General features: G+C 39.9%; 1 protein-coding gene across 1 annotated transcript in view; it reads left to right on the top strand.

Moving 5' to 3' along the window:
* TIGAR (TP53 induced glycolysis regulatory phosphatase) overlaps nt 1-25,448 on the top strand; it is a 29,387-nt gene extending 3,939 nt beyond the window's left edge. Inside the window, exons 2-6 of the mRNA XM_046013356.1 lie at nt 5,851-5,888; nt 10,223-10,344; nt 18,209-18,286; nt 22,373-22,483; nt 23,371-25,448. Of these exons, the coding sequence (XP_045869312.1) occupies nt 5,851-5,888; nt 10,223-10,344; nt 18,209-18,286; nt 22,373-22,483; nt 23,371-23,802 (781 nt within the window). The 3' untranslated portion in view covers nt 23,803-25,448. The remainder of the gene's footprint in view (nt 1-5,850; nt 5,889-10,222; nt 10,345-18,208; nt 18,287-22,372; nt 22,484-23,370) is intronic.
* Nucleotides 25,449-27,026: the final 1,578 nt, after the last annotated feature.

The raw sequence follows: 27,026 nt of genomic DNA, 5'->3' as shown, positions 1-27,026 counted from the left end.
TCTCTATGTTATTAGCCCTTGAAATCTTCCATATTTTTGAATGAATTATTTGATAGAGAGGAATTAGGATAAAGCTTTATTCATGATTAAATATCAGGTGAGGCTTTGCATTTCCGTGTATGCTAAAGCATACCTATTTTGAAAACATGCCCCCAACTCTACTAATTTCTTATGATTTATCTCTGTCTTGTGGCAAACAGTAGTTGTCGATTGAATTTGAATTCTTTAAAGGGATATGATTGGGAAATTAAGTTTTAGAAATGACTCCTAAAGAAATCCCATAGCCTATAAACCAGAGCTAACAAAATACAATACCTTTCGAAGTGAAGAACAGTGTAATAACCTACAAAATGAATGATGCATATTTCGAGGGCCTATAAATGGCTGGTCATAAGACTGAACTTGTTGGCATAAGCCTTTGGATTCTTGCAGAGTCGGGTGTTCTGCTTTGGAAATGGATCACACCACAGATTTTGAAAATGAGTAGTGTTATTCCTGACTCCTTCAAAATATGTCCCTCTGACCTTTTGGCTTCCTCTACTTTCTCTACCGCTATCACAAGCCAAACTTTGGTTAAGGGAAGTAGATTAATAGTAAAACATTTTAGCCACCTACTTTTCTTTCCTACTCCCAAAACAAACTTTTAAACATTTGCCTTAAGGATTTATATAAACCTCTTGATAAAGCTGATAAAAGCTGTAAAACCAAATATTTATGAAAGTTTTGGGGGAAAATTCTATTTCTAGGTTTCCCACTCTGTAATATTTATAAAGGGATTTAAAGGCAAAAAATGCCCAGCAGAATGCCAGCAATTGTTAATAATATAATAATGTTGGCAGCAGTCCCTATTAACTTATAGCTAAATAAAATCCTTCATTATATCATTGCTCTTTTTTTCTCCCTTTGTCAAAAATAGTTGGATGGTGTGGTATTACCATTAGAAAACCGTCAGAGTACTGGTATTCTATTTTTTTTTTATAGTATAACATTTTGAAAATAGAATCTTTTATATTGGGGCTCCTGGGTGACTCAGTGGGTTAAAGCCTCTGCCTTTGGTTTGGGTCATGATCCCAGGGTCCTGGGATTGAATCCTGCCTCAGGCTCTCTGCTCGGTGGGGAGCCTGCTTTCTCCTCTCTCTCTCTGCCTGCCTCTCTGCCTACTTGTCTGTCAAATAAATAAATAAAATCTTAAAAAAAAGAATCTTTTATGTTATTCTGCATCTTACCAAATCAGCTATTGAGTTTAAACTAAAATTGTGAGCTGTCTTTTTAGCAAGCATACAAAAAGTTCTGATCTGTTGAATTTGTATTTGTAACAGCCTGCACTGGCAAAATTACTACATTTCTGGTGCCTGGGTGGCTCAGTTGTTAAGCGTCTACCTTCGGCCCAGGTCACGATCCCAGGGTCCTGAGATCGAGCCCTGCATCAGGCTCGTTGGAGGGAAGCCTGCTTCTCCCTCTCCCACACCCTCTGCTTGTGTTCCCTCTCTCTCTGTGTCAAATAAATAAAATCTTTTAAAAATTATTAAATTTCTCCTCATCCTTGATTTTAAAGTTATAAAATGAGCAGGAGAGCATAAGGTAGTCAATAAAGTAGGCAGAAGCTTTTGAGGTTCTTGTATAAAAGTAACATGGTATAGGGAAGATTCTTTGAATTTTGCTGGAAATTGAATCAGCTACAAAGCTACTACTTTCTAAAGAGGACATTATTTTTATTTAACAGCAGTTCTTTTATTCTTGATCTCAGTGAGATTATGAGGCTGAGACAGGAAGTGCACCCAATGTTTGGGAACCATTTTCTGTATTAGAAATGACAATTTCTTCATCCTCACCCTGGATGCTTTATCTGTCTGAATGGTAGAGATTAATGTCCTCTTTCACATATATTTTGTATGATTCTGAATAAATTTTAGAGTATAAGACATATTAATATTAACTACAACAATGATAATAATGGCAAATCAGTGCTAAATAGTTCTGAGAAAATTAATTTATTTGTTATACATCTTTTTTAAAGGATGTAATTTATGTAAGAGAGAGAGAGATAGCAAGAGAGAGCATGAGCAGGGGTGGGGGAGAGGGAGAAGCAAGCTCCCCGCCGAGCAGGGAGCCCAATGTGGGGCTCTATCCCAGGGCCTGGAGATCATGACCTGAATCCAAGGCAGATGCTTAACCAACTGAGCCACCCAGGCACCCCTGTCGTATATTTTTTTAAAGCTACATCCACATAAATCAAAACAATTTTCCCTGGTCTTAACCTCTTCTCCTCTCATCCCTTCAATGATCATATTTATTAGTGTCTTATGTATCCTTCCAGTGTTTTCTTTATTTTATTTTGTGCAGGTCCAAATGTTTATTCTTATTTCCCACCTTTCTAAAAAGGTAACATTTTTTAATATTATTCTGCACCTTGCTTTTTCCCTTTACTGTATTTTGGAGATTTTTCCATGTCTTTACCTAAATCACTCTCTTTTTAGGGAACACAGTTACATAGTATTCCATTGTGTAACTACACCACCATCTATTTGTTAATGCGACCAGTTCCCTATTAATGGACGTTTAGGTTATTTAGCATCTTTTGCTATTAGAAATAATATCATGACTGGTAATTGTTTTAAATATGGATGAATGCACATATTCCCAGTAATGGGGTTGCTGGATCAAAGGGCAAACAGATTTGTTATTTGGGTAGGTATTTCCATGGCCTTCCATCGGCACAGTGCATACACTGAGGTTCTATTATTTCCCGGGGTTTTCTCCAGGTAATGAGCATGTTAGGGTGAGGCAACCTCTGGCTGTGCCTTTAAGGAGCTGGAGGCAGGTAGACACACAACTGAAAAAGTGAATTAGCATACAGGTGGTAACTTATAACAGTGGTGCTGGGTAAAATGGAAGTGTAACATTGTGGGGGTTAAATGGGATAGGTAGGTGGGGAACTGTGCTGGGAAGGAAAGACTCCCACAGAGAGCTGGCTCTCTGTGTTGGGTCTTGAAGAAGGTGAACGTATTGGCCGGGCCCAACAGTCTATATTTTAATAAGCCCTCCAGGGGATTTTGATAACACGCTCCAGTTTAAGAACCACTGCTGTAAGTAGAGCTTGGCCAACAATTATTTCTGTAAACAAGGGACAGGGTTCCAGGCCAAGGCCTGGGTTTGTGATTCTGACTCTCAGGTCTGATGGAGTTCCTTTCTGGATCTGGGTAAATCTGTCCCAAGTGAGGGCTTTTGTTTTGTTTTTTAAACTAGTGCTTTATTTAAAACAGAGCAAGGGGGATGAGCCTTCACAGTAATCAGGGAAATACAAATTTGGATCAAACTGAGATAAACTGTTCTAGTGCCAGATTCGCACAAATGGGAAACTCTGACCTTGCTAAATGTTGGAGAGGATGTGGAACGCTGCTGGGGCATGTACATTGCTATGACCACTTCAGTAACATCTAATAAAGCTGAATGTTTGCATACTCTGTGGCTCAGCAAGTCTAGTGCTAGGCCTCTATCACTAGGTGTGGGTTAGCAAACTTTTGTTTAAAGGGTAGGAAGTAATTTAGGCTTTACAAGCCATGCACTCTCAATTCCACCAGTATAGTGTGAAAAAAGTCATAAACAACATACAAACACATGTGTGACCGTATTCCAATAAAACTGCTTATAAAAAGAGTCATTTGTCATTGCTGGAGTGTTTCTCAAACATGAATGTGCATCAGAATCACTGGGTGGGTTTATTAAAACACAGATTAACTGGACCCCAACCTCTGAGTTTCTGATTCAGGAGTCTGGGGTGGGGCTGAGAATTTGCATTTCCAAAGCCCTCCCACAGTGCCAGTGATGCTGATCCAGAGGCCACACTTTGAGAACCACTGCCCTAGAGAATTTGAGGCACTCTCTACAAGGATATTCCTATCAGTTTAGCTCTAAACTGGAAACAATGTAGATATCAAGAATAGAACATATAAATACATTCTGGTAAACTCTTACGCATGTTATACAATCTTGAGAAGGTAAGTAGCCACCCTCAGCAATACTGATGCATCTCGCAAACAATGTTAAAGATCAGAAGCAACACAGAAGCAATTCATTATAAGGTTCAAGGACAGGGGAACTAATCTGTGCTATACATGGGTGGGAAAGCCATGGACAAAGGCGAAGCAAGTGGGCATCTAAATGTCCACGTGTGGATCCACTGGGGGTGGGAGGACATTGTGATCAGAAAGAGACAAGGTCTAGGAGGCTGGCCGGTGATCTGTTACCTTGGCTGGAGTCACCTGAATGTCGGCTTTATGGTATGTTATTTGTTTCTATGGTTTATTTCACAATTTCTACAGGTTTTAAAATGCACTAAGTTGACTCTTTGATTTCTGGGTAGCTCTGTCCAACCAAGAATGACCTATAAACAGAACTATTGAGTGCTTACTAAAAGCTGAGCAGTGTTGAAACCCTTTACCTGCGATACAGTTTGCCTGGCCTGTATTTCATTCACTTACTCCAAGAGTCCTGTTTAAAGATTTCTTTATTCATTTTTAGAGAGAGACATAGAGCGCACACACAGGTGAGGAGGGCAGTGAGGGGCAGAGGGAGAGAGGATCTCAGACAACACCCTGAGTGCATGCCCAGCATGGGCTCGATCCCACAGCCCTGAGGTCATGATCGGAGATGGAATCAAGAGCCGGACACTTCACCGACAGGGCCACCCAGGTGCCCCAAGAGTTCTGTTTCAATCGGGCTATTATTGTCCCTATTTTACAGACGAAGATCAGAGGCACCCAAACCTAACCGAGCTACTAAGGATACAGCCAAAGCAGTTTTGTTCCTCAGCTGGCTATGTGGCAGTGAAGTTTATGTTAAAGGATTTTCACCTCTCATTGACATAGAATCATATAAATAGTGGGCATTTGATACCAAATCAGGAAACAACTTGATCTGAAGAAACCCATTCACTATTTTTACCTACCATTTCCAATTCTGTGTCCAGTGTCCACGCAGAACAAGCCAGCTCCTTTCTCCCAGTCCGCCACCCGTCTTTGTGTCTCCGTTTCCAGTGCCTGGTGCTCTACTTAGCACATAGAAAGGCCTCAAAGAATTTTCCACTCAGTTCTTGATAGCTTTTCATGTATTTGATTGCTTTTGTTATAGGAATACCCTGCTGTCTCTGGTCTGGTCCAGGTAGCACATCCCCCTCCACTTTCTTACCCCTCCAGCCTCAAATGATGGTCTACCCTCTTCTGGTAGCCTCAGGATTGATTGGTTTGGTTTTTAAATTCTTCAAACCACAGTCCCCAAACCTCAGTTTTTCAGCGTGGTCTGCAAGATAGTTGTCAGCATTACAAGAAAGAACAGCTTGAGATCTAGGAACTAGGAGAAGCCAGGGCATCTGGAAGGCTTGTGGACTTCTTTCCTACTGAATTCAGGTTCCCTGGCGCTTGCTTATTCAGTCCGGCAACAGACGGACTCACAGTTTCCTCCTCGTGCTTCTAAAAAGAATTTTAGTCAATGTATTTATTTTCACAAGATTATTTAATAAAAATTACATATGTATTTAAATAGAATTTTCTTCTTACAGTTTACTTACGATTAGATTCATGACTTATACTTTTAAATTTTTAAATTTGTGTGGATCCACTGGGTTGAAATTCTTAGCTCATCAACTAAATACATTAGATAGTTGCAAATAGCAGTTTAGAACACATTTTATGCTTACAGGTTAGACTGTAAAGTATGCTACAGAGTTCATATGCTACCTTTGTGAATATCATTACCTTGATGGTTTACATAATTTCGTTGATTTTTTTTCCTCATTTAAAAAATAACCTAATTTGGTAATAAAAGTTTTTTCCCCCACCCTCTCTATTTTAGTGGTGAAACAAGATTTAACAAGGAAAAAATAATTCAAGGTTAGTATACTCTTAGCTTTTTCCTTTAGTGTTAATGTGATGTGTCAGTTAATCAGATTGGATGGGGGAGGGAAGACGGGGGGGCAGCTCTGTATTGGGAACAGCTTTAGAGAAAGTGTCATAACCATGTAAATATGATCAGAGCAGATGGTCACCAAGAGGAATAAGTCTCTTAAGTGAACTGAATGTAAAGAGCAGATTCCAAGTTGTTTATAGGTAGCTTCAAGTGCCCAGTCAGCTGATTCAGGAGTTATGTTGAGTCTAGTGGTCTTAAAATATAACTGCTGTAACTTAAAATGATTTCATATTTGGAAACATGAAGGTTGCTGGCTGATGTTAATGGTATTTTTCAGCTAAGATAGTTATATTATTTTTAGTAGTAACAAAGAAGAGGTTTTAAAAAGAGAATTCCTATTCTCACGCGGGATTGTTACTTTATTCTGAACAGATTCTTCCTCCCTTGTTCTGCTAATTTGGGTTCAGACCTTTTAATCTCCCTATGATCCAGCAAGGCTAGCTTTTAAAGAATATCTTGGGTAAACTCTCAGCCAGACAGGCTATTTCTGTGCTGTGATTATAAAAGCATTTAGTTTTATTTTTTTGGTTAGGGACATCTGGAGTTTGCAGAACCTGATTTTCATACCCAGGGTGCCCTACTCCCTCTTCTGAAAACTAGTCTGATAATTAAATGAACCTTTGTTTTCCAGTGACATGTACCCCAGCCAAATTAACCTCTGTACTTCCTGTGCCTTATCACCCTTTTAGTACTGCTCACCTGTCTCATTTCATTAGACACCGAGGGTGGAGCAGCAAGACAAGTTTTTGTGGTCTCACCTGGTTTTGCTATTTGTTTTGTGTACATTTCCTACCCCTGTCAGTTAGATGTTTATTAGTTCTTTAAGTTAAAACATTCAAAGCTTATATATTTCCAGGTACCATTTTTGTTGCATAACTACAGTGTTGATATGTAGTCATTTCATTCAGCACCAGAAGTCTTAAATTCCCACTATGATTTTTTCAGTGACCCATGAATTATTTAGAAGTGTTTTTTAAAATTTCTGGATGACTGGGCTTTTTGTTTCTGCTCTTCATCTTTTATGATTGGCTTCCAATTAAATTTTGTATTCTGACAAGATGGCTTATTTGATGATACTCTTTGAAATCTGTTAACATGCTCAGTGTTTATACATCTACCATTGTGTGCTTGAGAACAATCTGTGTTTTCTGATTGTTGGGTTTGGAGTTATAGGTCAAATAATTAACCTCTGTTTTGTTGTTCAGATCTTCTATGCTTTGCTAATTTTGTAAATTTACTAATTTGCCTGCATGACCGAAATACCAGTTTATGGGTGAGAGGTAGGATTTCCCATGGTAATGGCCAACTTATAGTTTAGTACCTGACAGTCTATCAATTTGTGCTTTATGTGTTCTGCTGTGATACAGTTGAGTATATTTTATTAGGCACATACACAAGTTTAAAAATTGTTCTGTCTTCCTAGTGAATTGGATCATTGATTATTTATAATATCCTCCCAATCCTAAGACTTTCATCATAAAGTCTTGCATTTCTGAGTGTAATATAGCTTCTTTGGGCTTGGAATTTGCCTGGTATATGTTTTTCTCTTGCTTTCCTTTCAACCTTTCTGGGCGCTGATGTCTTAAGTGTTACCTCATAAATACTATGGAGCTGATTTTGGTTCTGTCCCCCGACCCCTTCCCTACTGGCGTTGGAATGATAACCTATTTCCATTCTTTCAATGGTTACCTTTAAATTTTTACCATTCATATCTAATGAAGTATAATATCAATTATCTCCTTTCCCTCCAAAATGCAAGGAACTTATATGACTGTTGCTTAGTATCTTAGTTCTATCCTTTTTTTAACCATAGGACATAAGCATTATGATTTGCTTTGTTATTTAGACAACGTTTGTTTACATTTACAAATATATTCACTGGGGGCGCCTGGGTGGCTCAGTGGGTTGAAGCCTCTGTCTTCGGCTCAGGTCATGATCCCAGGGTCCTGGGATCGAGCCCCGCATCGGGCTCTTTGCTCAGCAGGGAGCCTGCTTCCTTCTCTCTCTCTCTGCCTGCCTCTCTGCCTACTTGTGATCTCTGCCTGTCAAATAAATAAATAAATAAAATCTTTAAAAAAAATATATATATATTCACTGGTTTCTCTCCTCCTCATTTCTTTTCCATCTCAGACCTTCATTCCTGAAGTGTCTTCTTTGAAAGGTCCCCTAGGCAGATTAGTTGCTGGTAAAGATAGTTTGAATTGTTTTTATTCCAAGCAATTCTATTTCTATTCTATTCAACCTTCTTTAGCCTAGACAATTTAGACTGACAGTTCTTTTAGCATTTGGAAGATACCGTTGTGCTGTTTTTGTTTTGTTTTGTTTTTGGCTTCCATTGCTCCTATTAAGAAGTCTTCTCTCAGAGTCAAGTATCATATGGTTTCACTTATTTGTGGAGCATAACAAATGACATGGAGGACATTGGGAGATGGAGAGGAGAAGGAAGTTGAGGGAAATTGGAAGGGGAGGCGAACCATAAGAGACTATGGACTCTGAAAAACAACCTGAGGGTTTTGAAGGGGTGGGGGTGGGAGGTTGGGGGAACCAGGTGGTGGGTAATAGGGAGGGCATGTATTGCATGGAGCACTGGGTGTTGTGCAAAAACAATGAATACTGTTACGCTGAAAAAATAAATAAATTAATTAAAAAAAAAAAAGGAGTCTTCTCTCAGCCAAATCTTATTCCATGGTAAGCAATCAGTCTTTCTCTGCATCTACTTTTAAAATCTTTTGTTTGGTTTTGGTATTCTATAGTTTCCCTTAATATATCTAGGATGGACTTTTTTTTTTTCTTTTAATTTATCCTGCTTGGTGCTTTCTTTATCCATAGATTCATGTTTTCCATCATTTCTGGAAAATTCTCAGCCATTATCTCTTCATATTTTCTCTCTTCCATTTTCTTTCTTCTTTCTGGAGTTCCAGTCAGATGTATGTTAGGGAATATCATTCTGTCATTCATGTCTCTAATAGAAGTGAGATGTGTTTCATCTCCTTTGTGCTTCATGTGTGATGGCACATGAGGTAATACCTCAGCCCTGTCTTTGAGTTCATTAAGCCTTTCTGTGACTGAATCTCCCTTTATTCCCTGAGGGTTATTTCCCTCCTCAGCAATTCATAATATTTTTCATTATTAAAAGATGCATCTGGTTCTTTTAGAAAGCTCCCTGGTTGTTTTTGATGGTTTCTTGTTACTTGCTAATTTTTGGGATTCCATCCTTATGTTTTATTTACAGTTTGGAGTCTGTATCTGCTGATTTCAATGTCTGAAGTATTAATAATTCTGAATCTGCTTTTTGTTGTTTCTGCTGACTTTCATTCACGATGGGTTGTTTTCTTGTATGTTAAGTTAATGACTGACTATTATTTGCTCTTGGTAGGAAACTTGTTAGCCTTTATTCAGTCAGATTTGCTCTGAAGCAAATTTACATTAGATTTTAATATATACTATTGACCTGAAACTATACTAGCTTCCTTGTAGGATCTCTGGCTTCCATGAATGTGGAGTTCAATCCTCCCTGCCTTGCTGTGCCATGCAGCAGTCTCCCTCCCCCAGCTGCTCCCTTGCTTGTGCTGATATCCTGGCAACTCCATATTTTTAATGCTAATATTCAGATTTCAGCTTAGGGTATTTTGGTTGCTTTACATTTCTTCTTAGAGATTTTCCTTAGACCCTGTGAGCAGCAAACACACACGTACACATATATAACCATTTAGTTCTTTTGCAATAGGAGGACCCTTTAGCCCTTCTCCTGAAAATGAAGGTTCCAAAGTTGTTGTTGTTGTTGTTAAGGAAAAGGAAGGAAGGAGGAAGGGAACAAGAGTGAGGGGAAATAATACAATATTGAACATCTGGGCAGTGGAGGTAAAGAAGGGAAACTATTTAGGTGAGGATCCTACCTTGCGAATGCAGCACCTGGGTTGAGAACATAAGATCATAGCTAGCATTAATAAAATACAGCTAATGAAGGGATGGACAGACATGAGAGAGGGGAGCTGGAGACAAATGAATATTCTCATCATCATCTGATTACCATTAGGCAGACATTCTTTTGGGAAACATTTGAAAACCTGATCCTTTATAGGATTATAGCTTAATTTTACTTACTTTTTTGGTTCTCTGAAAAATTATATAGAAGAGTACCCGAGGAAATCTTTTAATAAAATGTAGATAAATTCTATTTGTATTTGCTTACATGTGATTTAATTGCATCGGTTATATTTACATTTGAGTGTTCTTGTTCCTTCTCTGACTACCACAGGGCAAGGAGTAGATGAGCCTCTTTCAGAAACTGGATTTAAACAAGCAGCTGCTGCTGGCATATTTCTTAATAAAGTGAAGTTTACTCATGTTTTCTCCAGTGACCTCATGAGGACGAAGCAGGTAAGTTTAAAGTAAAGGTTAAGACTGATGAGTCAAGAGTCTCAACAGTTATAACCTTAAAAACTGCTTCCAGAATCTGTAGGAAATTCAATCACATGCAGATACCATCCATCCCCAATCCCTCTCCTTCCCCACCAACAGAACTTCTTTCTTTTCATTTTACTTTTGTACTTTATTTTGATAATTTTTAAATTAAAGTAGCTCGGGGAAAATGTCTAACAAAGTATCTTTACAAACACAAAGAAGGTTTATGAGAGCGAGCCAGCAGAAACACCAGACAGGAGAATTTAACCCACAAAGACATCAAATATTGGAATCCAGACACAGTTAAAAAAGAAAACAACTATGTTACTACAAAGAAATAAAAGACATGTTTGAAATATCTTTAGGGAACAGATTAGTACAGTTTACTATATAAATCACCCCAGAGAATTAAAAAGGAACGAAATATATTTCTAAAGACTCCATGGAGTGAATAATTCCCCATGAGGGAATAACAGGTTTGGAATATAGTCTGCCTGCATATAAGCCACTAGTGAAACAGAACAAAATTTGTGAAACAGCTGTTTGCAGACATTGGACTTCAGATAGTGTGGGCCTGTGATCCCCAAATGAAGTGAAACAAATGAGGTGAGACTTGGATTGTCCTGGTGTTCCACCTGATGCAACTTTCTGATACTGGTAGGAGAAGCCAGATAGAGCCAGTGGCCTCAGTGAGTTGAGAAGACAATACTTGGGATTTGGGGAGATTAAATAACTAAAGATTGTGGATCAGAGTGTTGGAAGAGGGAGATACACAGAGAAAGAACTCTAGAAATATGGATAGAGAACCCCTAAAATCCTTAGCGGACTAGAGTCTGCATGTGCCTAGGTGAAATTGCATGAGGCCAGGTATAAAACAACTGTGGAAGAGAACAGTTGCTGGGGAGCCAGAAGCCAGACAATGTCAAGAACTCCCACAGGTTGGGAATCATTTGAGTTGCTACCATCCAGAGTGGAGAGATTTTGTTAAATACATCAAACATGTGGTACAAACTTCAGAAAAATCATACCTTAATAGTGAGGCTGATCTTTGCTCAGAGGAACACAATGAGGAAAGAAATAGAAGATATAGAAAGAACCAAATCACACCTTAACAGTGAGGCTGATCTGTGCTCAAAGGAACATAATGAGGAAAGAAATAAAGATACAAAATAACCAAATTCATCTTCGTGAGATCAAAAATACAATATTCTGAAATGAAAATTTGACAGGAGGGAATTACTAGCAGGTTAGACACTGTTAAAGAAGAGGTCAGTGAACATGAAGTCATAGAAATTTGAAATAGAGAAACAACATCCCCAAATTAAGAAGCAAGACTAAAAATGGAAAAATGGGGGCACTTGGGTGGCTCAGTTGGTTAAGTGTCTGACTCATGATTTGGGTTCAGGTCATGATCCATGGGTTGTGGGATTGAGCCCCATGATCGAGCAGGGAGTCTGCTTGAGATTCTCTCCCTCTGCCCTTTCCCCCACTTGTGTGCACTCATGCTTACTCTCTCTCTCTGCCCCCCACTTCAAATAAATAAATAAATCTTTAAAGAAAAAATGAAGAGCCTCAATTGAGGGACCTGAAGTAGACCCACACCTATTTTATTGTTGTGGGTTTTTTCTTTCTTCTTCTTCTTTTTTTAATTGGTTTGGGGTTTTTTTGTCAATTGATCTTTTTTAGTCCTCTCCTTATTATTATGTTTAAAGGAGTCTGGCTAAAGGTTTATCAGTTTTATTTATCTTTTCAAAGAATCAGCTCTTGGTTTCATTGATCTGTTTTATTCTTCTTTTAGTTTCTACTTCATTTATTTCTTCTGTTATTATAATTTCCTTCCTTCTGCTGGTTTTAGGTTTTGTTCTTTTTTGAGCCCCTTTAGTTGTAAGTTAGGTTGTTTATTTGAGATTTTTCTTGCTTCTTGAGGTAGGCCAGTGTTTCTATAAACTTCTCTCTTAGGCTAGATTTTGCTGCAGCCCAAAGGAAAATCTTGGGAAAAGTCGTGGACACTTGTGTTTTCATTTTAATTTGTCTCCATGTATGTTTTGGTTTCCTCTTTAATTTATTGGTTGACTCACTCATTATTTAGTAGCATGTCTTTTAAACATGTTAAAGAGATGTATTTGTGCTCTTTCCAGATTTTTTCTTGTGGTTAATTTCTAGTTTCATACTGTTGCGGTTAGAAAAGATATATGGTGGGACTTTGGTCTTTCTGAATTTGTTGAGACTTGTTTTGTGCCCTAATATGTGCTCTGTTCTGGAGAGTGTTCCATGTACACTTGAATGTCTGCTGTTTTAAGATAAAATGCTGTAAATATATCTGTCTGTTAAATCCAGTTGGTCCAGTGTGTCATTCAAAGCCACTGTTTCCTTGTTGATTTTGTTTAGATGATCTGTCGATGTAAGTGGGATGTTAAAGTCCCCAACCATTATTGTATTCCTATCAATTACTGCCTTTGCGTTTGTTATTAACTCATTTATGTATTTGCATGCTCTCTTGTTGGATGCATAAATATTTACAATAGTTTTATCTTCTTGTTGGGTTGTTCTGTTTATTATTATATAGTATTTTTCTTTGTCTCTTATTACAGTTTTTGTTTCAGTCTATTTTGTCCAATATCAGTATTGCCCTCTAGCTTTCTTTTGACACCCATTTGTATGATAAATGTTTCTAGATCCCCTCACTTTCAATCTGCTTGTGTCTTTATGTCTGAAATGAGTCTCTTGTGAGCAGCTTATAGATAGGTTTTTTTTTTTAATCCATTCTGTCACCCTATTTCTTTTTTAATATTTTATTTATTTATTTGACAGAGAGAGAGGTCACAACTAGGCAGAGAGGCAGGCAGAGAGAGAGGAGGAAGCAGGCTCCCCACGGAGCAGAGAGCCCGATGTGGGGCTCGATCCCAGGACCCTGAGACCATGACCTGAGCTGAAGGCAGAGGCCTAAACCACTGAGCCACCCAGGCGCCCCTCACCCTATTTCTTTTGATTGGAATGTTTAGTCTATTCACATTCAAAGCAGTTATTGATAGATAAATATTGAATTTATCTTGATGAAGTCCCAGTAATCCATTTTGTGTGTTCTTCATTTCTGATTGGTTCTTTCTTTGTGTTAAATGCCTCACTAATGTCCTCCACTTTTTTCTCAACTCCGGTGAGTATCTATGTGAGCGTTACTTCGAATTCTCCATCAGCTGTGTCACTTATGTCCATTTCACTTGGGTCTCTTGCTGTGATTTTGTGCTGTTCTTTCATTTGGGACATATCCCTGTCTCCTTGTTTTATATAACCCGCTGTGTCTATTTCTATGAATTAGGAAAGTCAGCTACGTCTGCTGCTGTTGAAAGTCATGGCCTTATGACGAAGAGGTCCTCTAGCGTCCTGCAGCACAATGTCCCCTCTTCATCAGCACCCGGCACTTCAGGGATGTCTCCTATATGCTGTTGGCACCCTGCTGTCCTGGCTGAGCCACTTTTGCTTTCAGACCAGTCATGTGCAGTGACCCTCTTTGCCTGTTGTGGGCAGGGTTGGTCCCTGTGTTGTTAGTGGGCCACTCTGGTGGGACCGCCTTGGGCTTGAGTTGAGTCAGACCAGGCATTTGCCAGAGCTGTGGTAGCACCAAACTGCATGGTGATCCCCTCCTCCCTCACCTTGTTGTCCTCCAAGAAGCTTTCATTGGTGGGCCGGGCCTGCTGGCAGACCGGTTATCTGCCTTCCGCCCACTGCTGGGGCCACAGTCTGATATGTGTCCAGGGCAGGAGTCACTTTGGAGTGGTGCTGGCCACTGCCAGGGCTCCTTACACACTGCCAGACCCGTGGCACCACCCTGGTTGGGCTGGGCCAACATCATATTGGAGGCAGTGGATCCCCAAGGTGCTGGGGGGTGGGGTGGTAAGTTAGCAAGTTGGTAGCGAACGCCTGCCTCGCTGGGTCCCACGGGGTGCCATGTGTGAATGCCGCAGGCCCCTGGGCGGGAGATGGCACGTGTCAGCCCCAATTTGTTCCTGGGGGAGTCTCCTCGTGAGTGCTGCTGCTCTGGACTTGCTCTGAGATTAGTAATAATTCTCTCTCCGGTATGCCGCAGGCATTTCTCAGACTGCTGCTTCTGTGCTCTGTCTTGGGCAGTGTGTTGTGCTGTCTCTTTAAGGGCTTGGACTCAGCTTGCTCTTGCTCTCAGGGCTCTCCCAGAGCCAATCCTCTTGGTTTTTTAAATTCCAGGTTTTAAGCCAGGAAATTTGTAAGAACTCACAAAATTCGGACCCTCTGGTTTTCAAAGCCAAATGTTGTGAGGGATTTATCTTACCCATGCGTGCTTCCCATGCTTCCTGATAAGATGGTCTGTTTCTCTTCCTTCTCCAGGCCTTTGGCTCCCTCCCTCCTGTGGGTGGCCTGTGGGTGGCCTGTGGGTCTGTTTTGTTCCCCATCACGTCTCTGCCCTTCCTAAGGTCCTCAGTGTGGTCTCTTTTCTACCTTCAGTTGTGGAATTTGTCCTGCCAGTCTTTGAGTCATTTTCTGGGTTACTTACACTGATGTGAATGTTACCTAGTTGTACCCATGGGAGAAGGTGAACTTAGGTTCCTCCTACTCCACCATTTTCCCTGGAAGTCAGAATCTTTTTTATCAGTTGGGTTTTGACAAGGGTCCCAAGGTAATTCAGCACATGAAAGGTATTCTTTTCAATAAAATGTCCTGAAACAATGGGCTATCCGTATGGAAAAACATGAACTTTGGCCTTTTCCTCCTATAACACAAAAATTAACATAGTTGATTTCAGCACAAATCTGAAAGCTGAATCTATATATCTTCTATAAGAAAACAGAAAAAAAATCTTTATAAGGGTTTCTTAGTACAAAGCATAAACAAGATGCAGTTGGGAGAAAATTATAAATGTGTATATTACATATATAACATGTGTATATAGCTGACAAATTATCTAGGTTAATTTTTTATTTTTATTTATTTATTTATTATTTATTTTATTTTGTTTATTTTTTTAATTAACATATAATGTATTAATAGCCCCAGGGGTACTGGTCTATGACTCGCCAGGTTTACACACTTCACAGCACTCACCATAGCACACACCTTCCCCAATGTCCATAACTCCACTGCCTTCTCCCTAGGTTAATTTTTTCATCTAAATTTTATCTAATTTTTTTTCAACTCAGTAATTAGACAAACACCCACTTTCAAATGGAGTTGAATTTGACCAGGCACTTTATAAAAGAAGAGACAATATGGAAGGTCAGTGAGCAGATGAAAAGATGCTAGGTAGAATTGATCTTAATGGGAATGCAAATTAAAACCACAGTAAGATACTATTACACAAACTTTTGAAACTGCCTAAAATGGAAAAGATAAAAGACTGTGGAACAACTAGAACTCCTACATTGCTAGTGAGAATGTAAAATGAACAACTACTTTAGAAACCAGTGCACGTTTAACATATATTAATCATATGATTCAGCAATTTCAGTCCTAAGAATTTATGCAGGAGAAATAGCGTATGTTTACAGAAAGACTTGTATGTAACTTTTGAACACCCTTGTTTCTAATAAGCAAAGAATCAGATCACCTGTGTTCAACAGTAGGTGAATGGATAAATGAACTGTGATACCTTCACACGGTGGACTACAGATCAGCAGGAGCATGGAAGAGTCTCAAAGATACGCTGAACAAAAAAAGCCAGGCACAGAAGAGTACATATTGGAGGATTCCATTTATGGGAGACTCTAGAAAAGACAGATCTGATCTTCAGTTATGTAAAGCAGATCCGTGACTGCCAGGGGACAGGATTGGGAGGGATTGACTGGGACAAACACGAAGGAATCTTTTAGGGTGACAGAATTCTTCCATATCTTGATTTTGGTGGTATTTAGATAGGTGTATACATTTTTTAAAACTCAGTGAATTGTACACTCAAATAGGTGTATTTTTTGTTGTTGTTAATTGTACCTCAATAAAATTGGTTTAAAAATACAGAACAAGTAAATAAACCAAAAATGAAAACCTCAGTGGATGTACTGAATTATAGATTAAACATGTCTGAAATAGTTGCTAGCTCATAAGTAAATGCAAGATAGTAACTGAAATGTAGCACAATGTAATAAACAGATTAAAATATAAGAGTTTAAAGGAAATCAAGAAATGATGAAGTCTGGTGTCTTTTAGAAGGAGATATTAAAATGGGAAAGGGGTCAAAGAAGTCACAGTTGATAATTTTCCAGAACTCTTGGTTCTAGAAAGTGTGACAAATCCCAGTCAAGGTAAATAAAAAGAAACGCATATCTATGCTTACAATAACAAAATTGCAAAGCTCCAGAGGATAAGAAGGACAAACATCATCCACTAATGGCCAGTATTAGACTCTCAACAAATTTGTTAGTATTAGTAATTAATTTTTATTTTTAATGTACTGAGTGATAATAAAGACTAACTTAGACTTTTATACCCAGCAAAACATTTTCTCAAGTATAGGTGATATGAAGACATTTTGGACAAACAGGCTATAAAGAAACTTTGAAAGGATAATTGAAGAAGGAAAATAGTGCCAGAATGGAGGTCTGAGTTTCAGAAAAGATTGGTGAGCAAAGACATTGGTAAAGGTAAAGGTAAAGGTAAACAAATATTGATAACAGAGAACCATAATGATGACAATGTTTAGTTTGTGGGGAGGGGATTAAAAAGGCAGATAGTGGACTTAAATTATTTCTACAGTTTTGCAAATACCATGTCTTGCCGATCAAAAGTAACCAGGCACACCAGGAGAGAAAGGAATGTGAACAAAAATGAGCCCAAACAAAAGACAACAGAGACAGCCGTAAGAGTTCTTTGATAACTGGTTACCAGACATGGACTTTAAAATAACCGTTGAACGCATAGATGAAAAAATAGCATTGAGAATTTCAGCTGACAACTGGAAATGATGTAGAAGAACAAGGTGTGAATTCTAGAATGGAAAATGTAACTGAAATTAAGACTTGGTAGATGGGTTTAACAGTAATGTAGGCACACCTGAATGGAGAATTAATGAACTGGAACCTTTTCTGTAAAGGGCCAGATAGTACATATTTTAAGTTTTATGGGCTGTATGCTCTCTGTCTCTGTCACAGTTGTTCACCTCCGCTGTTGTACTGTGAGAGCATCCACAAACAATATGTAAGCAGTTGTGTTCTAATAGCTCTTCATTCACAACAGCAAGCCACTGTCTGGATTTGGGCTATGGTTTGCTGACCTCTGAACTAGAAGGTAGTGCAGAAGGAGATATCCAAATTGGTGTGAAGAGACAAAGGGTGAGCAGTACAGAAGAGAGGCAACTTTCACAAAGGAAAATTATTATTGTTATTTTTTTAAGATTTTATTTATTTGAGAGACAGAGTGAGGGAGAGAGCACAAGCAGGGGAAGTGGCAGAGGGAGAAGTGGACTCCCTACTGAGTGGGGAGCCCAACTCAGAACTCAATCCCAGGACTCTGGGATCATGACCTAGGCCAAAGGCAGATGCTTAATGGACGGAGCCACCCAGGCACCCCTCTAGGTTTTGTTTTGTTTTGTTTTTAAAGATTTTATTTATTTATTGACAGAGAGAGATCACAAGTAGGCAGAGAAGCAGGGAGAGAGAGAGGGGGAAGCAGGCTCACTGCCGAGCAGAGAGCCCGATGCAGGACTCAGTGGCAGGGTGCTGGGACCATGACCTGAGCAGAAGGCAGAAACTTTAACCCACTGAACCACCCAGGTGCCCTCAGATTGTAGTTGTTGTTGTTTTTACTATGATGTATTTTGACATTTTGGCCAGAATGACTATTTTTATGAGAAAAGAAACTGTTGTTTTTCTGCTTTCAGACTGTGCATGGGATTTTGGAGAAGAGCAATGTTTGCAAAGATTTGACAGTAAAGTATGATTCAAGACTTCGAGAAAGAGTAAGTAACTTAATTACATATTCTTCCTTGCCATGAGTTAACAGTAAATCACCTCAGTTTATCTGATGCATTCTTTTTTTTTTTTTTTTTTTAAGATTTTATTTATGGACTTGACAGAAAGAGAGACAGCGAGAGAGGGAACCCAAGCAGGGGGAGTGGGAGAGGGAGGAACAGGCTTCACGCTGAGCAGGGAGCCTGATGCAGGACTCGATTCCAAGACCCTGAGATCAGACCTGAGCCGAAGGCAGATGTTTAACGACTGAGCCACCCAGACGCCCCTATGTGATACATTCATTTTTGTTTTTGTTTTTTTTAAAGATTTTATTTATTTATTAGATAGAATGAGAGAGAGAGAGCGTGAGAGGAGGGAGGGTCAGAGGGAGAAGCAGACTTCCTGCCAAACAGGGAGCCTGATGCTGGACTTCATCCTGGGACTCCAGGATCATGACCTGAGCCGAAGGCAGTTGCTTAACCAACTGAGCCACCCAGGCACCCTACCTGATGCATTCTTGTGAGGGATGTGGAACCAGCTAACACATGTTAAGAACCTGCTGTGTGACCGTGGCTGTTACATATGCTCATACATAGTATCTTATGTAATTATTGAATTTGTGTGAGGAAGGCATCCTGCATTGTAAAAGCAAAGTATGCTCATGAGAACTAGTGCAGGAGAGTTTAACGTAAAAGTGCAAAGTTCTCTTCTCAGCCTCCCTATCGTACTTCCTGAGTTTAAGCTTCAATAGACTCTATTGTGCCCATTTTATATATATTAGAAACGAATCTTGATGAAATGGTGATCTAGCTAAAGCCACACCTCAATTGCAGATCTGCAATTTGACCCCACGTCTCCTCCTAGAGCGGCAGTTTTTGCTCCAATGCAGGCCTGTAAGCAGGCTGATGTCCCTGGCAGCCCTGTGATTTCTTCTGTACCTGGGGAACAACGTTGAATGGCAGGGCATCTCTAAAGAATTGCTTTTCATAACTTGCACGTGTTCTCTGTGCTCATCCAAAATATACACTATAACTTGCTCAGAGCTGCTGCTCAGAAAGGCTCACTCTATGCGTGAGAAGCCTTGGCCCAGTGCTAAACCAGCATTGTGAGTTCGGTGCAATGCTGGCCGGGGCCTGTCACCCACAGTGGGGAGAGTGGGAGCGTTGGCCCGGCCGTCTCTCCTCACTCCGTGCTCTCTTCCCAAGTAGCTCCGTCCTCTCCTGTGATCTCAGTGGATGTCCATATATATATATGTTCAGCTGAGATCTCTTGCCTAAGCTCACGTATCAAACTACCTACTTTTTATTTCTGCGTGTGTGCCCCGCGGCTCAGTGGGACACACCCCCTTGTCTCTCCCCAGCCCCTGCTTTTACCCATTTGTTCAGACCACATATTCTTGATGTGCACTTGCCTCCCACCTGCACATCCTACCATCGTCTTGTCAGTTCTGCTGTTGTGTTGTAGTTCCTGAATGCCCCATCCCTCTGTGCACCCGCTGCTGCTGTCCTGTGCATTCAGTGTCCTCCGTCCCCTAGCTCCCAGGAACAGCGATTCTCCCGTCTTCTGACTTGCTCTCGCTCTTCTCATCAGATCTCCGTGCTGCAGCCAGAGTAGTCTGGAAAACGTGGTTGCTGCGCAACTGTGTAGAACAGTTCACTGTTTCCATTTTACCTTCAGGAGGCTGTCCAAGCTCCAGCCTGGCTTGTCAGCATGCTGTAGGATATGATCTGTTGCCTCCATCTGCCTCCTTCCTCTTCCCTGTGCTCCGTGCCCAGCCTTAATAATATCAGCGAGCATTCACACGGTGCTCCCCACACTCTGGCCCTGCTCCAGTTCCTGCAGGTTTGTTAATCTTCACAACACTCCCCCGTTGTGAAGACTTAGAAACCTCATTTTTCCAGCTGCAGAAAGCAAGACACACAGAGGTCAAGTCTGCGCCCAGCATCCTAGAGTTAGTATGTGGCACAGCTCAGATTCAGACTGAGGCCACCCGGCCCTGGATTCCGTGTTCTGGACCGCTGGTGATAGGCCTCTTGTGGATCTGCTCAGAATCGTCCAAACACCCTGTGCTCTTTCCTCACTGCACTTCTGAATCTGTACTCCACTCTGCCTGGGATACATGCTCTCCAAACCTGGCCATCTTCCGTTCACCCCAAGGCTTCGACCTGCTGCAGCCCCCACAAATGCACATTAGCCATCTCTGCTGTGTGTGTCCATGTCCAGTAGTTCCTTCCATCACGGCACTGTTCCCTTACTGCTCTAGGTCAGTACCCCACACACTGCGGTCTCAGCAAGGGTAGGGAGCTGCGTGTCCCTCCTGTTCTCTTCACCACTCTCGCCTCATTGCCTGATGTGTTCCAGCACGGAATATCTAATGAATGCATGTTTCTATTCTTAAAAAAACAAACCAAGTAATGATTTTTAGTGTTCTCCTTTATAATACAGGTTGTTCCAGTTACAGGTGAGGATGTGAGAATTTGAACTTGAGAACTGGAAGAGCACCTGACAACTGTGCATATGGTCTTATAAAAAAAGAACATTTCGTTGTAGGACTTCTGTCTGATGATGATGTTAGAGTTTTGGGGCACCATCAGTGAACCATAACGAATGATTTATCTCAATATTTTATTAAATATTTTATTATGCAAGTAATCTGTTATCATTGTAGGGAATTAAAAGTAAGAACAGTTTGGGGAAAAATACAGTTAAAAATTTCTATCCTGCACAAATAACTGAACATTTTGGTATGTGTGCTCTTGACTGTTTTTCATGTTTGTCTGTCAGTCTATCTATCTGATTGTGTACGCATTTTCTAAATGTACCCCTACTTTATGTGTTTTTTAAAAAGATTTATTTATTTAACTTAGAGAGGGGGGGAGCAAGCACAAGTTGGGGGAGAGGAAGAGAATCTCAAGCAGTCTGCTCCCCACTGAGCGGGGAGCCTGACGCGGGGCTCAGCCTCATGACCCCGAGATCACGACCTGAGCTGAAATCAAGGGTCATATGCTCAACTGACTAAGCCATCTAGGTGCCCCTCTATGTGTTCTTTTTAACTAATTCTTCTCCCTGTGTATTTCAGTGCTAATAAATGCACATGGATATGATCATCTAATTAGTGACTACATGATTCCAGTGTGTGGATATGGCATGGCTACTGCTGATGGACTCCTGGGTTGTGACCAGATTTTGCACTGATACAAATAATGTTGAATAAACCTTCTTTGTAGTTCTTCATGCACACACCTACTGCATTTCCTAGAAGTGGAATTGTTGAGTGTGTACTTTTTTAAAAAGCCTTTTGTACATATTGCTAAATTTCCCTCTAGAAAAGCTGTGCCAGTTTATACTTCCATGAACAATGTAGGAGAAAGTTTTTCTCACATAGACTCTAGCAACTGGTAGTCTCTTCGGTCTTCTAATTTAATAGCTTCTGAAAGATGCCATTTTAATTTTTACATTATAGATTCCTGGTGAGGTAGATTTCCTATTTCTTGGTCACTTGCATTTCTTTGGTGACCTCTGTGTCCCTGGCTGTGGCTCAGTCTCTACGAATCCAAAGAGCTAATGAGCTTTGAAAACGCACAGATCTGGGTTTGAATTTCAGCTCCACTGTATTGGCTGTGGGAATACTGGCAAGTTGCTTAACCTCTCTGAAACTCCGCTTTCCCATTTATGAATATGGAGCTGAAGATACCCATCTCGTAGTGCCATTGTTAGGATCAAACGAGAGAGTACGGATAGTGCGTATGGATAGGAGGTGACTGACTGAATCATGGTGCACTTCGTGTGTTAATCTCTAGCCCTGGAGTCTGTGCAAGTCTCTGTATTTGTCCAGTAAAGCCCCACTGTCTCCTTGAGTGTGCTGTTCCGTACAACCCATCTGGATACTGTGGACAATTCAAGGTGTCAGCTGTCTTTCCTAGGGCTTGTAGCCTCTACTGAGCATGTTCTCATTATCAGTTCAAAAGGTATAATAAAGTGGAAGGAAACCAAGCTTCTTGCCACAATGATTGTTCCAAGTTTGTCGCAAGCATGTACTTAATCGTTGTATCGCAAATTCACTTGAGGCACTTTTGTCTATTGGACCATTGCAGAAATACGGGGTTGCAGAAGGCAGGGCCCTAAGTGAGCTAAGGGCCATGGCCAAAGCAGCTGGGGAAGAATGCCCTATGTTCACACCACCTGGAGGAGAGACCTTAGACCAGGTACGTAGCCCTGCGGCAACTTGCCACATGGATGAACTTGCCAACATCAAAGTAGCTAAAATTGGGTTTCTTTTGTAAATGAAATATCTCTAAATCTTAGCTAAGCTATTTGAACGTTGTTTGGTTCTTAAAACAACTCTGTGTCGTGTTTTTGTTTTTCCTTTTTAAGCTGTCTTTCTTATTTACTGTTAAGTTGACAGTCATTGCCAACACCGGACTTAAAGGACATGTGTTATTAGATGGTACTTGAAGAAAAGTCTTTGAATGTGCAGCGGTACCTTCAGCAGTGTTAGTAGTAGGCAGGAGAGCAGTGGGGTGCTGTTCAAGGAGAGTGGTAGGCAAAACACTCGAGGCAAAATAATTCAAGACTCGCAATCTTCAAGCCTCTCCCTCCTGTGTCTTTAGCTCTGTAAGTGACCCCATCGCCGCGCTTGCCTTTCTTTGGAGTGTTCTGCTTTTGAATTGCATTATTAGGAATTGCTTCCTCTATTTTTTATTTTCATAATTTTCTTGGAAGGACTTTCTGTTCGTTTAGTAAAGGCAAGACATTGTGTCCTTGGTGGTGGTTGCTCTAACCGAACTGATGTGCTCTAGATGCGGTTACCTGGTTAACACTTCGACGGGCTTCTTTTTTAGTTGTAAGTCGCCCTAACTAGATTGTAAGTGCTTTGAGGTGAGGAATTAGAAATCGTATCTTGGTGTCCCCCAATGTGCTTCCATCATTCCAGAAGTATGGTAGGCATTTACTGCTGATCGGATGAATAGAAACAGAATCTTACCTGCTTCTGTAATCCTTCTGTTGACCTATTAGAAAAATCCAGTCAGTCGTGTTTTATGTTTGTGTTTTAAGACAGTCATTAATGCCATTTTATTTTAATTTCTTGTAGGTGAAAATGCGTGGAAAAGACTTTTTCGATATTCTTTGTCAACTGATCCTGCAAGAAGCAGGTCAGAATGAACAGTTCTCCCAAGGAGCTCCAAGCAACTGTCTGGAAACTTCTCTGGCAGAGATATTTCCTTTAGGAAAAACCTGTGCCTCCGAACCTAATTCAGACAGTGATGCACCAGGATTAGTCGCCAGTGTCTTAGTTGTGAGTCATGGCGCTTACATGAAAAGCCTGTTTAATTATTTTCTGACTGACCTTAAGTGTTCCTTACCCTCTACTTTAAACAAATCCGAATTTATGTCAGTCAGTCCCAACACAGGGATTAGTCTCTTTATCGTAAACTTTGAGAAAGGAAGAGAAGTGAATCCAACAATCCAGTGTGTTTGTATGTACCTACAGGATCATCTGAATGGAGGGACTGAAACTCGCTAGAATTTAAATCTACATAAAAATCTAGCAATTTTGAACTTCTGAGGGAGTGCCTTTGGCTTTTTTTTTGTTTCCATCCTCTGCTAATGCTGATTTGGAAACAGTTAAAAAGCTATTACAGCAGGTTATAAAGCTTGAATGGAATCATGGCCACAGAGAACACTAATGGAAACCATTTAGGACTGACTTATTTTGTCTTGAGTACACTTGGCATTTTCCAAAGTAATTTTACCACCCTCGTCAGTTACATATCTGGATTGTAAATGGAGCAAGGAATTGAGTATTGCAAATTGAGGGATTCATGACCTTGTAACTAATTTTTTGCTTTTTCTTTATGTTGTTATTTTTCTTTTATATCTGAAAAATCTAGCCTGTTCTATTGGCTCTTGGTAAGATACTGTATGCTTTTTACTATATCACCCAGTGCTTAAAAGAAGGAACTATTTATAATTCCCATTGCATATTTATAATAAGAACATACTGTATTTTAAAAGTCCTTTAAATTAAAAATTCTTAACCATCCTCCATTTTGTATAAAACAAAATGACACTGAAATTTTTAATATAGAAATCAACTGTTAGAATTTTTTACTATGGAGGGTTTGAAATATGGATGAATTGAGATCATGGTTGCAGATTGGTCTGGTGAGGAAGAACAGAAAGCATCATTTGACTAAGAAACATTGAAGAAGGAATCTCTGAGCAAAAGAAGATAAAAGAGCAGCTCTTTCTCAACCAATTTATAAGCTGAAGGATTTAGTTTGGGGAAGGCTGATGAGAGTCAGTGGTTACTAGCAAACTACACAGTAACCTCAGAAGGAAGGGGGATGCTTCCTTGGAAAGAATGTTGCTCTAGTAACCCCCCTGTGGGGATTTGTGGGGGTGTAATGCTTCCTTTGTCCACCAGATGGCACCAGAGCAAAGGGATTTTGGTTAACTGAATTTTGTACTCAAGATTGGCCCCTCAAAAAATCCTCACCGAAATGAAAGTGTTTTCCATGTACTTTGCTTTTAAGTTATCATGCTGATGAATGCTGTGAGTTTCACTTTACAAGAGTATTAATACTAAAGTTTGTTGGTGAAGGCCAAAATCACATGTAGTCCAAATTTATTGTGGACAGCCTGTAAGTCCTACGTGAAGTTCAGTATTAACACTGTTCTCACTGGCTCCATCCCTGCCTCTCCTGCCAGCACTAGAAGAGAGCACGTGGCTGGGCACTGGAGGGAGGACTCTGCAAGTGAGAAACTTGAAAAGGGAATCGAAAAGGACGAATAATAATAAATGTCTGCATTCTCACCATCCAGAAGTAATAACTTCCCCCTTCCTTTTTTTTTTTTTTTTTTTTTAAAGACGTTAACACACTGCGATGTATGTCAGGTTCCTTTAACTAGTCCCCCCAGTGCCATGCCCTCTTGTACTCTGCAGAGACCACCATGGTGCATCTGTGTGTCCATTCATCCATTCCCGACCATTACCTGGACCCTAAGGAAACGGTATTACTTCAGTGTTTTTTCAAATGTACATACATATCATTAATCTGTATTCTGTATGTTCATGTTACTATGCCATGGGGCTCTATCTATGTTGATATGTATGGATGTACTTAGTATCACTGCATTCTATTAAATACACGTGGCACATTTTGTTCATTTGTTCTCCTGTAGTGGACATTTGTGTATATTCAGTATTTTCTTTCAGGGAACAGCCTTCTGCCTCTCTCTTGGTACAGTGGCATAAGAAATGTGCATCTCCAGTTTGACAAAAGTCAAATGGGTCTTAAGAGTCACCGACCTGGTTTTCCATCTCACTGGCAATATTCGAAAGTTCCTATTTTTTTACATTTCTGTCACACTTGATACTGTCTGATGAAATTCTATGAATGTGATGAGTGAAAAGTATAATGTTGCTGTAATGAGCTTGTACATGATTCCTAACGAGCCCGGCATTTTTTCCATGTGTATTGACAGGATCCCCTCACTGGTGAATCGCTGGTGTATGATCTTTGCTCGGTTTTACTGTTGGACTCTGGCTTTTTCTTAGTCAGCTGCAGAGTAACATGGCAAATATCTTCCAGTTTACTTACCTTTTACATGATGTTTATTAAGCATTTTTTTAATGTGAAGTGTCTTTTGTTATTAAGTCAGATCATTGTATCATGTCCATTATTGTGTTCTACTAGGAGGTCATATAGTGGCTTCCAACTTTCTTATATTTTTAAAGGATTTTTTGAATGCTAGAGCTTCAGATTATCTAGAGATTATTTTTATGAATTCAAAATTTATATATTTTTTCCTTGTAGTAAAAAAGTTACCCAACGTCATTATTAGGAGTCTCTCCAAGTGATTTGTGATTCTACTCTATTCATACCTCCATGGGCCCATATTTGCTGGAGTCGGTGGGCTTGGTTCTGTTTTAGTGATCTAGGTAGTCCCATAACAATATCATAATTAGTTCCTTTAGCTTTGTAACTTAATATCCTGTAGGGTACATAACTCCTCTTGTTATATTTTCTTTTTTTTTTTAATTCAAGTATAATAGTGTTTTATTAGTTTCAGGTGTACACATATAATGATCCAATGATTCTGTGTATTACTCAGTGTTCATCATGGTAAGTGTACTCATAATCCCCTTCACCTATTTCCCCTATGGCCCCACCCACCTTCCCTCTGGTAACCTGTTCTGGTACACTTAAAGTTTGGTTTTTTTGTTTGTTTCTTTCTTCTTCCTTTGTTTTGTTTTGTTTTGTTTCTTCTATTTTATTTCTTAAATTTCACATAGGAGTGAAATCATGTGGTATTTGTCTTTGTCTGACTTCATTCACTTAGCATTATACCCTCTAGGTCCATCCATGTTGTTGCAAATAGCAAGATCTCTTTATTGTGGCTGAGTAATATTCCCTTGTGTATATATACAACATCTTCTTTATGCATTCATCTGTCGATGGACACTTGGGTTGCTTCCATGTCTTGGCTATTGTAAATAATGCTGCAGTAAACGTAGGGGTGCATATATCTTTTTGAATTAGTGTTTTCATATTCCTTGGGTAAATACCCAGTAGTGGAATTCCTGGATCATATGGTAATTCTATTTTTCATTTTTTGAGTAAGCCCCATCCTGTTTTCCACAGTGGCTACATCAGTTTGCGTTCCCACCAACAGGGCACAGAGGTTCCTTTTTCTCTGTATCCTTGCTAACACTTGTAATTTTCTGTTTTTTTTTTTTCATTT

The sequence above is a fragment of the Meles meles genome, chromosome 7 (assembly GCF_922984935.1).
Source record: "Meles meles chromosome 7, mMelMel3.1 paternal haplotype, whole genome shotgun sequence".
Classification (NCBI taxonomy): domain Eukaryota; kingdom Metazoa; phylum Chordata; class Mammalia; order Carnivora; family Mustelidae; genus Meles; species Meles meles.
The sequence above is the reverse complement of the archived record's forward strand: the minus strand, read 5'-3'. Positions and strand labels throughout refer to the sequence as shown.